Source organism: Heliconius melpomene, chromosome 10 (genome assembly GCF_056956725.1).
Source record: "Heliconius melpomene rosina isolate 202511_hmr_F chromosome 10, ASM5695672v1, whole genome shotgun sequence".
Classification (NCBI taxonomy): Eukaryota; Metazoa; Arthropoda; class Insecta; order Lepidoptera; family Nymphalidae; genus Heliconius; species Heliconius melpomene.
In genome coordinates this window covers 17,370,605-17,383,249 of record NC_140398.1, presented here as the reverse complement: position 1 = coordinate 17,383,249, position 12,645 = coordinate 17,370,605, and the positions used below count along the sequence as shown (strand labels likewise).

Below are 12,645 nucleotides of genomic sequence, written 5' to 3'. Positions count from 1 at the left end.
GGTATCATTGCTTCGTTATTGTACATTTAGAGAACAATTTCTATCCAATATTACATGAGTGTCAGTGCTAAACGCAGCACTTTTTCTAGTAAGGAACGTGCGGCGTTTAGTTCTGTCGCTCAACATTCAATGTCTCAAATTTTTTGAGCCAAAAGCGGAAATCCCTATGTATCTTAGATAAGCTTGTAGCTATGTGTCCACTGAGCCACTGCGACATCTACGAGTACATAATTTTAAATAATAAAGCGTGCTATTTCATCTAACTGTACTATGCTAATGTCACGTATATAACTAAGTCAACTCTTCTTCATCCTGGCATTAATCCCGGCTATTGCCAGGGTCTGCCTTCCTACACAACCTACTCCACTTTGCACGATCTTTTGCATCCTCGGTGGTTAGACCATTGGCTCTCATGTCCTGCATCACGACATCCAACCAGCGCTTCCTTGGGCGTCCGGGAGGTCGCACCCCAGGGACTGGTATAGCAAGGCACTTGCGTCCGACATAGTTCTTAGGCCGGCGCGTAACGTGGCCAAACCATCTCAAGCGACTCTCTTGGAGCTTATCCGCTACGTCACGGACCCCAAGACTACCTCGAATGAATGTGTTGCGTATGCGGTCAGACCGCGTTACGCCGCACATCCACCTCAGCATCTTCATTTCCGTGACGTGAAGCTCCTGAGTGTGCCGAGATAGTGCTGGCCAACATTCGCTGCCGTATAAAAGAACCGGTCAGACGATGCTCTTGTATATCAGCCCCTTGAGCTTGGGCGGTATTCTGCGGTCGCAGACCACACCAGTGACCTCCCGCCATTTGGCCCAGGCAGCGCTTATCCGGCCATGGACATCGTGATCGATGCCTCCAGACTCGTGCATAACGGATCCAAGGTACCTGAACTTCTCCGACTTAACGGCTGGCTCAGGACCTATAAGGATGGTGCTCGAGTCCCGGCTCCCGCAGGCCATGTACTCTGTCTTCGACACATTTAGTTTAAGACCGCCGTTCTCAAGCGTACCCTTCCAGAGGTTCACTTTACGCTCCAGCGTCAGTCGGTTCTCGGCAATGAGTGCTATGTCGTCGGCATACATCATCAGCCATGGAGGCTGGTCCTGGATGTGAGCCGAGACAGTATCGAGCACTACATTGAATAAGAACGGACTAAGAGCCGAGCCCTGGTGAACCCCCACCGTAATCGGGAAGGGTCTAGTGTCGCCAACAGCAGTCCTAACCATAGAAGCGGAATCGTGGTACATGTCTCTGATAATCTCAATATAGGCCTCAGGGATCCCTTTGGATCGCAATGCCCACCAGATACACTGACGAGGCACACAGTCAAAGGCCTTCTGCAGATCTAAAAAGGCCACATGCAGAGCTCTCCTTTTTTCCCTGTATGCCTCCATCAAAGTTCTGAGGGCGAAAATGGCGTCCATGGTGCCCGATCCTGGCTGAAATCCATATTGAGACTCAGAGACAGTACACTCTCGGCGGAGCCTGAGGTCGATCATGCGCTCGAAGAGCTTCATGGTATGACTCATAAGCTTAATGCCCCTATAACTACCACAATCTTGAACACTGCCCCTTCCTTTGTAAATAGGGGTAATGAAGCTAAGCCGCCACTGATGCGGCATCTTACCAGTGTTCAAGATATGGTTAAAAAGGTCAGTAAGCATGAGCACACCAAGAGAGCCCAACGATTTCCACGCTTCGATCGGAATGTCGTCAGGTCCCACCGCTTTTCCGTTCTTCATGCGTCGAAGGCAATTACATGTTTCGTCAAGGGTTATTGGGGCAATAAGTCCGAGGTTAGGCGGTGGGTCGTGATGAAGACTGCATGGGTGCTGAGTATTCAGCAACTCCTCGAAGTAGCTTCTCCACCTCTCCTTCACAGAGGCATGACTACAGAGCAGCGTGCCCTGGGAATCTTTGACGCAAAGACATTTTGCGATATCTTGCGTCACTTTATCCCGGGAACGTGCCAGTTTGTAAATGAGCTTCTGCCCCTCCACAGTTTCAAGTTTATCATACAATGGTGACAAACTTTCACTGCGGGCTCTGGCTACAGCTCTTTTACAGGCACGTTTAGCTACTGTGTACTCCAGTCTGTCTTCAGGAGAGTTGGATTCCTGCCACTTCTTAAAGGCAGCCTTCTTTTCACGAGTCACCTCCTGCACCTCGTCATTCCACCACCATGTCTCCCTGTCGATGACACGTCCTCCCCTAGAAAGGCCAAGAACTCGCCTGCCCGCCGCAATGATTGCCGACTGCGCCCGATCCCAAGCATCCTGAGCAGTCTCGGTGTTCGTCGAAATATCGTGACTTTTCACCTCTGCCAGGAAGTCGGTCTGCATCGGTCCATTCAGCAACCACCACTTGATCCGAGGCCTACGTTTCTCGGCTACTTTCTTCTTCGGAGTGACGTTAAAGTCCATGACAAGAAGACGATGTTGGGCCGTTAGGCTTTCGCCTGGAATGACCTTACAGTTAGTTACCCTGCCCATATGACACCGTCTGGTCAATAAGTAGTCTATTTGAGTTGAGTGGGACCCGCTCTTATACGTGATAAGGTGCTGAGAATTCTTTTGGAAGAACGTATTCACGACGGCCAGATCAGACGCAATACAGGTTCTCAGAATGTTTTCTCCCTCTGCATTGCGAAGACCGTGCCCAAAACCCCCGTGAACACGTTCATACGGCTCAGCAGCCTTACCGACGTGCCCGTTCAAGTCCCCCCCAACTAAGACCACTTCGGTAGACGGCACAGCAAGTAGCACCCCTTCATACTGCTTCCAGAATGTCTCCTTTTCGGCCGCGCTGCATCCCGCCTGGGGAGCATAGGCACTGATTAAGTTTGTGATAACGCCCTCAATCAGTACCCTCACTCGCATCAAGCGGTCGGAGCGACGGTCAACTTCAAGGAGCCCATTCTGAAGCTCTTCAGAAAGCACTACCGCTACACCGTTTCTACCCGAAGGTGACCCAGTGTATATAAGCCGGTAACCCTGTCCGATGTTACGGGACTTATTGCCCTTCCAGCGAGTTTCCTGGAGGAAAGCACACTGGACCCGACGTCTCATGAGTACATCTGCGAGTTCCCTGCATCGTCCGGTTAGAGAGCCAATATTCCACGTTGCAAAGCGGAGTTTCCTTCTGGGTACTTGCGTCTTTAACCGTGCCCGTACTTGACACGGTAGCCCTTGCCCACTTGTCGCAGGTGTAGGGCGACTAACTATATAACTAAGTCAACTATCAAGGGCATTGCCACCTTATATGACATCGGTCGATACGTTATGTAAGTTTCATAAAAATGCTTTTAAGAGTTCATAAATGTTAGACAAAAACAATTTTCCAGAGGCCATCGTCGTGTAGGAGCAGCATATTTTTTAATATATTTGGTAGGCTAGGCAGAGGGAACCCAGTGTTAAGACATCCGTTTCCCACTCTTCATTCAATTGGGAAAAGTGGGAATTGAACCCACAATTTGTGGCGTTTATGGTCACATGCTCGGCGTCTGTGCTATGGTCGCTCTGGCGTCTGACACTGTACGAACCATGATTCGTACATAATGTATATAATATAATTATTTTGTTTAATTTGTTATATACCTACTTACTATAAATTAATATACCTATAATAAATAATTATACAGACTATATACGATTTACGATTTACATAAATAGTGTCTTAATTACAAATCTCATAGATCAACACTCATTAAGTAGAGAATATCTCGAGATCATGAAAATGAAGCAAAAAAATTAGCAGCAATTAAATTATACGCAATTAATAAACATGAGCGCACATTTTTTTTGCGTTTTTCAATTATTATAGGCGATCTTCCAAGTTGAGACGGTCTTAAATAAAATATATGTATAATATGTTTAATTAGTTTATTTGCTTCTCATGTATAAGTATAAGCACACACACTCTCAGGTATTTATTTTCATATCCACGTCATGATCAAATGGTGGAGTTCCACTGCTACACACGCGTTGATATTAAGAGAAATGTGACACTAATATCTCTTTGTAAACCCATCTATTTTACTAAAACTTAAAATAAAATTATATAACATAACCATCGAAGGCTTGCCAACTGTTGTTTGATGGCGTCAAATAAGTCAATGTCAATTATATATTTAATTGGTGCTAAGCAAGTATGACACTAAAACTAATTATCACATTCAAAAATAATGTTTTAATTATTTAAAGCAACTTAATATATTACTTTTCATTTATGAAAGATGTTCTCATAATGTTGTTTTTAACAAAGTCTGAGACGTTAAAATCACTCTTGACTTGAAATTGGTTTATTTCAGTTATTATAATTTATAAAGTAGCTTCAAGACAGCTGTTTTTTTAGTTTTATGATGTATTCCACATATAGCACATATCTTTTTCATTATTATAAATTCAAATCAAGAATACTCGCACCGCTAGTGTGGTACTGTTGTGGAATGTTATTGTCACCTATGTTTACTTAACAACAGTCGTGTCAATATTTAGAAACTATATTAATCATTCAATATAAATTACACGACATAACATAACAATTTATTAAATAGAAATCAGGCATTCATTCATGTACGACAAAAAATATGAAGCGCATTATTTTATATCTTAAATATCATCAATATCCTTACAGATCTACCTCAACAGCGGTCCACACACCACGTGGGCGCTAGCGGTGCGCACGCGCAGCTAAAACGTTTAGTTGCCAGAGTTGTAGAGGAGGCCGCCGCCCTGCCAGCGCTCGCGAGATACGCGGCAGAACCACATACACCGAGCGATACTTCCACTTATGAAGATCTTTTGGCTAACGCTATTCTAAATAAGGTGAGAAATTAATTTAGGTACATTAATTTTCATTTTCCACCAACGCCGCCGTGGGACAGGAAAACAAGGGTGTCTCACACACAATGCCTCAAAAAATTTGGCAGAAAATGGGGATCGGAGTGTCTTAACTCTACGTTCCCTGTGCCTACGTAGCTCGTACTTCCTGCCATTTTTTCTCGTTATCTTATGAACTTCTGGATACCGTCTCTTATTGATCCCCAAGGAACCTAACTCTTACTTCCGGCTGCGCGCTATATATATGTACATAGATAATACTATATGTTCGTATACGAGTATTTTATTAAAATGACCCATACCTACAACCTTCTAGAAAATTCTAAGTACACTATTGTATGAGGCAATGTTCCTAATGTCGAATTGATTTGCCGCATGCAACATAATTTTGCAACCGTGTAGTTACTTCTTGAATTATTTATTACTTTATTCGGTAATCATATAATATAATTATATATAGATATAAATACTTAAAATATTTGTTTTACTATTTTGTTTACTACTTTACGAACATTTGAAGGTTTAAAAGTTTAAAATTAGAGCAAGTGAGGCTTATGTTTAAGCCTAATCGAAAATTAATTAAATTAATATAATGTGATAATTACAAATAAAACAAGTAAAAATATTTGAAATAAAAAAATCAAAAAAGAAAATTACCAGGCTGACAGACAAGCTGAGTACAGCCAGGATACGTAGGTCAAAGTAATACTGAACAAATATATTTATCATTTTAATAGTTTTGTATTAGATCGTAATCCCGAGGTCCAAGGTCCGAGAATATAATATTTTTATTTCCTCGCTCATAACGAGGTAAGCGTGGCGTTTAGTTCCGCCCCTAAACGTGCAATGCATCCAGAATTCGGCGGAAAGTGGGGAACGGATATGTTTTAATGAAAACAGAGTGTCGTACCACTAATTTTCTAGGTTCCGGAAAACTTATAGAATTTTTATGATGGAAATTTTATGATGTAATAAAATGTATGTATTTTTTTATTTGTTTTAAATGTAAATGCAGTTAGACATGCAACCGTAGAAAGCAATTGTTATACATTTATTTATATACAAATCCTCATTGGTCGATTACGCTTGTTGAACAACGATCCTAACACAACCTTAGCCGAGGAATCCTTACCAATTCTGCAATTATACAAACTACGCGCCACACCTAATTTAGGGTTGTCAGAATTTTTTTATTTAAGTTTACTTTTTTTATTACTATTTGACGAATTCTGTTGCAACGCGATAGACAACTATTTTCGAATTTCTCGTGACAAAGTGTGTAACATATAGGAATATTTTCAATTTTTCTGTAGATCTTTACCAAGAAGTGACGCGTTTAGAACCGCCGTCTCCCTGTCTCTAATAAAGTAAAACAGAGAGAGTTCTATAATAATTGGCTCCGTTTCCTAAATTCTTCTTTAAAATTCTTCTATAAAATTAAATTATTAATTTTTACTTAGCGAAAGTGTTATCACTTCGGCGCTAAGCAAAAAATATAGATGCTATATATGTACATACATATGTTATCTGTAATCTTTATTAGTATTATCCGTTATGAATAATGTAGTAGTGAATATCGTAAAATAAATATTTATATCAGTTTTTTTTATTTATTTGTTTTTTTATTTTATCATTTATACATAGATGAGAGACATGACTTTTATAATAACCTAGAATTAAAAGTTAGTTTAAACATCGTTTTTTTTTATATTATTTAAATCCAAATCTGTATAAAAAATTAATCTAACTTAAAAATATATAATCCAATACAATATACATAGATTTGACGATAAACTATCTTGGAGATAGGCGTTATCACGATAACGGGATCGAGTCGAGCGACAGATAGACGGGTGTTCACTATAAAGAAATGGTAAATATTAATTGCTCCTCATAATTAGCGTGTAAGTGATGTAGATCTTGTATTTTTCTTTCCTCCATAGATCTCTCTTTTTTTTCTCTTCCGGTAACAAATGTTAGCATGTTGTCATCATTGTATATGACGTTTGTGGTGTTTATGTTGTATGTTGTTAGCTGGGTAAGTGACTTTTTAGTTTTTTTGGTGATTTTTCGCAAATTAATCCAATTTTAGTGCTTTTTGTTGTGCATTTATTGGTACTTACATAATATTGTTGATGTGATCAAAGTGCAAATGATATAAATGTGGAAATATATAGATAATAAATATGGATTTTTTACAATGATTCATTATTTAATAATAAGTAATATATGATTTGGTCTGTTGGCATAGTGATAAGTGTATATTGACTGGACAATTGACCAAAGGTAAATTTATGTATATTTGTGTGAAGAGTACCCCTTCTACGATTGTTTTAACTTATTGAATTTTATAGTTTGTAAGTGAATTAAGATTTATGTACCTAAATATTATATGTAATAAAACCCCATAAAACATACTTTTAATTTAAAATATTGGAAATATATTTTTTTTAACCCTACTCATTTAAATAAAATTAAAGAAAAGTACATAATTGACTTAATCCAATTAATATATTCTTGTAAGTCACACAGACAACCCTACCCAGTACAGTGTTCCGTCACATTTGCACCGTAGCGGAGCTGTGCCCGATCTCTCCCGTGAGAGCCTTTGTTTTTCACAATAATTTATAATTATAAAGTATCTCACCTAATAATCAACGTAATATCATTGTACTGTGCCTTTTTGCCGACATGTTCTATGATCTGATCGTAGCCTACTTTCCCGATGGAAACGAGGTATTGTTATTGAATTTTCTTTTAGACTTATATAGTTGCTTTATTACCAATTTATATAATAAAATAAAAATGTATAAATACGCGGCGTTAAGTGCAACTGCAACTACTCGATAAGCAATGTCTCAAAACACAACGGAACGCGGAATGTTTTGACACTAGTTTCTCTCTACTTACCCTTCTATACGGGAAAGAAGAGTTCAGTGTCTTTCATCAGCGTTTCATCAGTTTTTTATCAGCGTGGGTCTGAAAATTGTAGAAAATTATTAGATAGGTCCTAATTAATTTTCATTTTAATTGTTTTATAATGATAAAGATTAAAAGATTATTAAATTAGCCGTTACGCTTGAAGTACGTAATTTTGAGATATACAACATGATATAATGCATATTTTTTGCGAATAAATATTTTTTTGAATGTATTGAATATTTAAATCTAATTTATGATAGCATGTTTAAAAAAAACATGTTAACATTATGGTGTCTTTTCTGGCGAAAATTATTGAGGGATTTCGTTTATTACCTATTTGAAGATGTAACCTAAGACTAAGCTACCAAGTATTTTGGGATTATACAGTATTTTTCCCACAAATCGCAACTTTCATGAGTTAAGTCGCTTTTATTCTTAGAGTGATGTGGGTATAGAAATTATTATACCTTTCTATTTATATTAGTACGTTAGTAAACAAAACATTATAAATATACAGATAACAATCGATATTATCTTATGTGGAAGTAAGTAGCATTTTCATACACCTTCACAGTTTAGACAATATAAATTAATTGGTTCAACGACATTTTTGACGATTTTTTCAAAAAAAACATTTGAAAAATTATTTAATCTTTAAAAAATCTTTAACCCACCTTAAAAGTTTATAGTTCTTGAGAGCTTTATAATATTGGTATAGATGTAAAAAATATGAACTTAATTTGCTCTACACTGTACTGTAAATTATCTGAAATAGTTATTTTTTAATACCATTATTGGCGTCATATTTAGAAAATATTGTATAATTTATATGCCGTTAAAGATAATACTTATCAAAAATCAAAAGACAATCGTTGGGGAGCTCGAGCTAATTAACTAATTATTTGATAAGATACTTAAAAACATTGTGAAATTCCTACGGAGACCGGAATAGGAGATTTTCGATTTTATGTCTTTTAAGCAGAGATTTTTCTTTTTAAGTCTATATGTATATAATAAAGAAAATTTTATCATTTTCAGGTCATCGAACGATATCAAACAGAAAGCGGATCGGGTGGTCGCAGCAGTGGCATACACTCAGCAAGTGCCAGTCCTTCACCCTCAGATAGATCTTCTCCAAGATCTATTAACTCTCGGAACACTAGAGATATCACTCCTCCAGTAAGTTGAAAATATATGTATTGTAGTTGGATTTTTAAAATTTTTGAAACATCTTCCGCAACAAGCGACTGAGACTACCAAAATTTTGCTTTTAGACAAATTTTGAGTTTCGTTATAAATAACATAAACTAAACAGGATAAATTAATGAGTACTAATATTCAAAAGTGTATAATTGATTACTTACAAATTTAACACTTTATAATGATTTTTCCGATAAAGCCCAATTTTATGATAAGCTATTTTTAATTGCATACCATTTTTAGCTCCGTGCAGATGATGATGCGTCTGACTGGGAAGAAGGCGAGGCAACAGATGAGGCAGTCGAGGTGCCCCGACGCGTCCCCTTTCCGGAGTATGGAGGTGACATAGTGCATGCTTCAGGTAATTTAAAATACAAGGAGGTAAAAATATATTTTACTGTTTACTCAATAATGATGAAAGCTCTAATTACTTACATTTTTTTTAAATTTCCATATTATAAAAATATCAATAATTTATATATAGGCACTTCTTATACAGAAATTTCTTATATTCACATAATTGAAGACTTGTGTTTTTTCTTTGACTACTTCAGTTGTACAACTTTCATCAAATTAAAGACATTATAGAAGTTACGAGTCAGCTTTATCTAAATTTAAATCAATTTACATATTTATATCCACGTTTCAGACAATGAATACCGAGACTTTGATGAAGTTTCGGGCAGCGACATACAAGCAGTTGACGGCACTTGGGAGGAAAACTGGCTTTTCCAAAAGAAAAAGATAAAGAACATTCAATCAGCACCTGTACCTATGCTCGTTCCAAACTCAAACACTCAATACAGAGCACTTATTGGCGATAGAGATGCTGACGATACCACAGACCTTTCCGACAATGCTAGTGATAACGAAGAACCAGACGTTGAATATAAAAGTGATATTAAGAAAGTTCTCGATTCAAAACACGTGATTGGAGGCAAACCCAAAATAGATGAAACATTAGATTTTGAACCAGATAGTCTAATGATGATTGAAGATGAAGATGTTACACAAGCTAAAAATGAGCTTACAGAATCTGAAGATACAGTAGATTCTGGGTTAATTCAAAAAAATATAAGCAATGGTAATATTATATATAACGACAAACATGAAAGCCATAATTCAATATTAGTACTTGGAGTGAATAGTGGACCATTGCCTAAAACGGAGTTTAATCTCAAAGAAGAGATACACAGAACAGTGCTAAATGGACACGTTGAGAATGGTGTGAATGAAGAAATGGGAGAAGATAGCATCGAGGCTAGTTTTTCTCTCAATAAAGGTAAAACAAAATTGAATTGAATTGACAGGAAACATAATGTACTTAATTATTTTATATAACAAAAAAATTTCAGAAGCCACCAACACTCTTCGCTCGGAACGTGAAAAATCTTATGAAGAAACAGAAGCAGTCCCAGTGCAAAGGTATGCAGACAGCTTACGAAGAAAACACTTTGATGAACCTCAACAGTGAGTTTTTAAAATTGATTTCTTTTATTTTTCTAGTTTTTCTATAAATAGAAAATAAATTCCCGTTTTAATATTAAATATATATTTCATATTTTTTTTACGTTTTAGGGTTCAAAACGAGCAGGACGATTTGATACCAGGTAATTTCGCATTTTTATTCAATTTATTTAATCAAACTAGAAAATTAAATGTATATTAAAAGAGTTTTCTTTTATTTTTAGGTTCTATAGCAGACAGAGAACGCAAAAAGTGGCTTAATTACGTTGATATGCCAAATAACCCATATTCTCCAGAAGCAATAAAGAAGAGACTCTCAACTAAAAGCACATCTTCACTTTTCGATTCTATAACGTCCAAAAAAGAAATAGATGACAAAAATATATCAAATAATAATAATAATAACAATGACAAAAGCCTTAAAAAGCAAAATTCTTTAAATGAATCTAAGTTATATTCTAGTGTCAACACTGAAAATATAAAAGTAAATGACAGAAGATCAATGAGTCCATCACATAGAATTTTAAAAGATGTGGTCTCTGAGGAAATTCCGCAGTACAAACGGTAGGAAAAAATCATTTATCTCATTACATTGATGAAAAGTTTCCTTGTAATTTTCTTGAAAACTTTTTTGTTATGGTTTCGTAAATTGCAAATTGGTGGTTTGTAAATTTCTTCGTCTTTGAATAAAATTATTATTTAAAAAAAATATATTGTTGTAGATATGATCGAGATTACTATATCAAGGAAGCGAGATCATCTTCTGGAGAGCGAAAGAAAAACAGCTTCAGCGGCGCGAGTTCTCTCTCAAGTTCCATTAACAAATCCACCAGCTTAGAAAATTTCGATAGGGAGTTCGCACCTGTAAGTGCCAGCAGCTCCTTGAGTGACCTCGAAGGCATCGCTCTTCATACGAGCATAAATCGCAACGTCTTCAGCCCCAGACATGCGAGTCCCAATTTCGCTATCAATCCCATTTTTGAAAACCCCGATAGATATGACGGTAGTGACGAGTTCAGTACTCCTCATTTTAGACATACCCACAATAAGTTCTCACGTAACAATACTGAAAATTTTGAAGGATGCAGAAACGATTATCTTAACGACACCTTTAACCATCACGTCTGTAGCAAGTCCCAAAGTCAAGATATGTTTAAAATCAGTAATAACCCAATCGACGCAGATGAAATAAACGATGTAGTTAGACTTAAAATACCAAATAAACCAGAAATTACTGACCATCTTTTCGAAAACTACGCTGACCTTAGAAGTAACACAATGAGAAGCGAGTACGTTCGTAAGCGACGACCAGGCATCAATATAGCTTTCGGTGGGAGCGTCAGGTTAAAAGGTTTTCATGGAGAACTTTGGTGACTACTACCCTTTAGTTCCAATTAGTACACCTAACTCTAGTTGTCTGACAATGTAGATATCCCAACCGACAGGACGAATCTCCATTTACTATGTTTATTACCAACATAGCGTTTATTTATAAATTAATATATTATATTCATGCGAGGAGATGGTGAAAGGATATTATTATATCATATTAATTTAAAATTATCTTCGTTTATACTAAATCATCTGTGTGAAAGTTTTAGCATGATTTTAAATATTTCGACTGACTAACAGCACTATGCACTAGTATATCGACTAGAACAGCACTCATAGACTTGTGCCCTTTAAAGTTTTCAGTATAACAACAGTAGTCATCCAAGAAGTTAGTGGTGAGTGTTGTAAGTTTTTGGCGAAAAAAATATTTTCGACTAACAAAGCTTCTCATGTGACTAACAACTCTAAATTTTCCTACCACCGCCATCTTTAACGATATCAGCACCGACGCTTTAACCAATAATAATATTACATACCACCATTTAGTTACTTAAATACTGCACGAACTAATATAGAAATTCTATTTAAAACGTTATGTAACTTAACCTTCTTTTCTAAACATGGGGCTTACACTTGTACTATTAAATATATTAATAATTATTATTGTATGATTCTAGACAAGATTTCAGCAACGTAGTTGACATATCTTGCGTAGTTGATGTTAACAAAAAAGTTTATTTTTGTACTGCTTGAAACAAATGAACGAATTTTGACTGCGACACTGAATTCTTATCTCGTTATCATTAAATCAAGGTTTTATAATATTTAGTCAAAAGATAACTTCTATCATTAAGTATGACATAGCAATTAAACTTT

General features: G+C 36.6%; 1 protein-coding gene across 11 annotated transcripts in view; it reads left to right on the top strand.

Moving 5' to 3' along the window:
* The window catches only part of M7BP (Myosin-7a binding protein), an 87,419-nt gene that overhangs the window by 72,212 nt on the left and 2,562 nt on the right, over nt 1-12,645 (top strand). For 4 of the 11 annotated variants that reach the window (XM_085192157.1, XM_085192156.1, XM_085192159.1 and 1 more), the window contains 8 exons: nt 4,643-4,833; nt 8,809-8,949; nt 9,214-9,331; nt 9,620-10,252; nt 10,326-10,440; nt 10,549-10,580; nt 10,662-11,001; nt 11,160-11,301. In XM_085192157.1, coding sequence (XP_085048283.1) covers nt 4,643-4,833; nt 8,809-8,949; nt 9,214-9,331; nt 9,620-10,252; nt 10,326-10,440; nt 10,549-10,580; nt 10,662-11,001; nt 11,160-11,301 — 1,712 coding nt within the window. Of the gene's footprint in view, nt 1-4,642; nt 4,834-6,447; nt 6,722-6,743; nt 6,887-7,397; nt 7,585-8,808; nt 8,950-9,213; nt 9,332-9,619; nt 10,253-10,325; nt 10,441-10,548; nt 10,581-10,661; nt 11,002-11,159; nt 12,165-12,645 lie in introns of those variants that run through there. The other 7 variants (XR_014878377.1, XR_014878375.1, XR_014878376.1 and 4 more) reach the window with 7 other exon arrangements.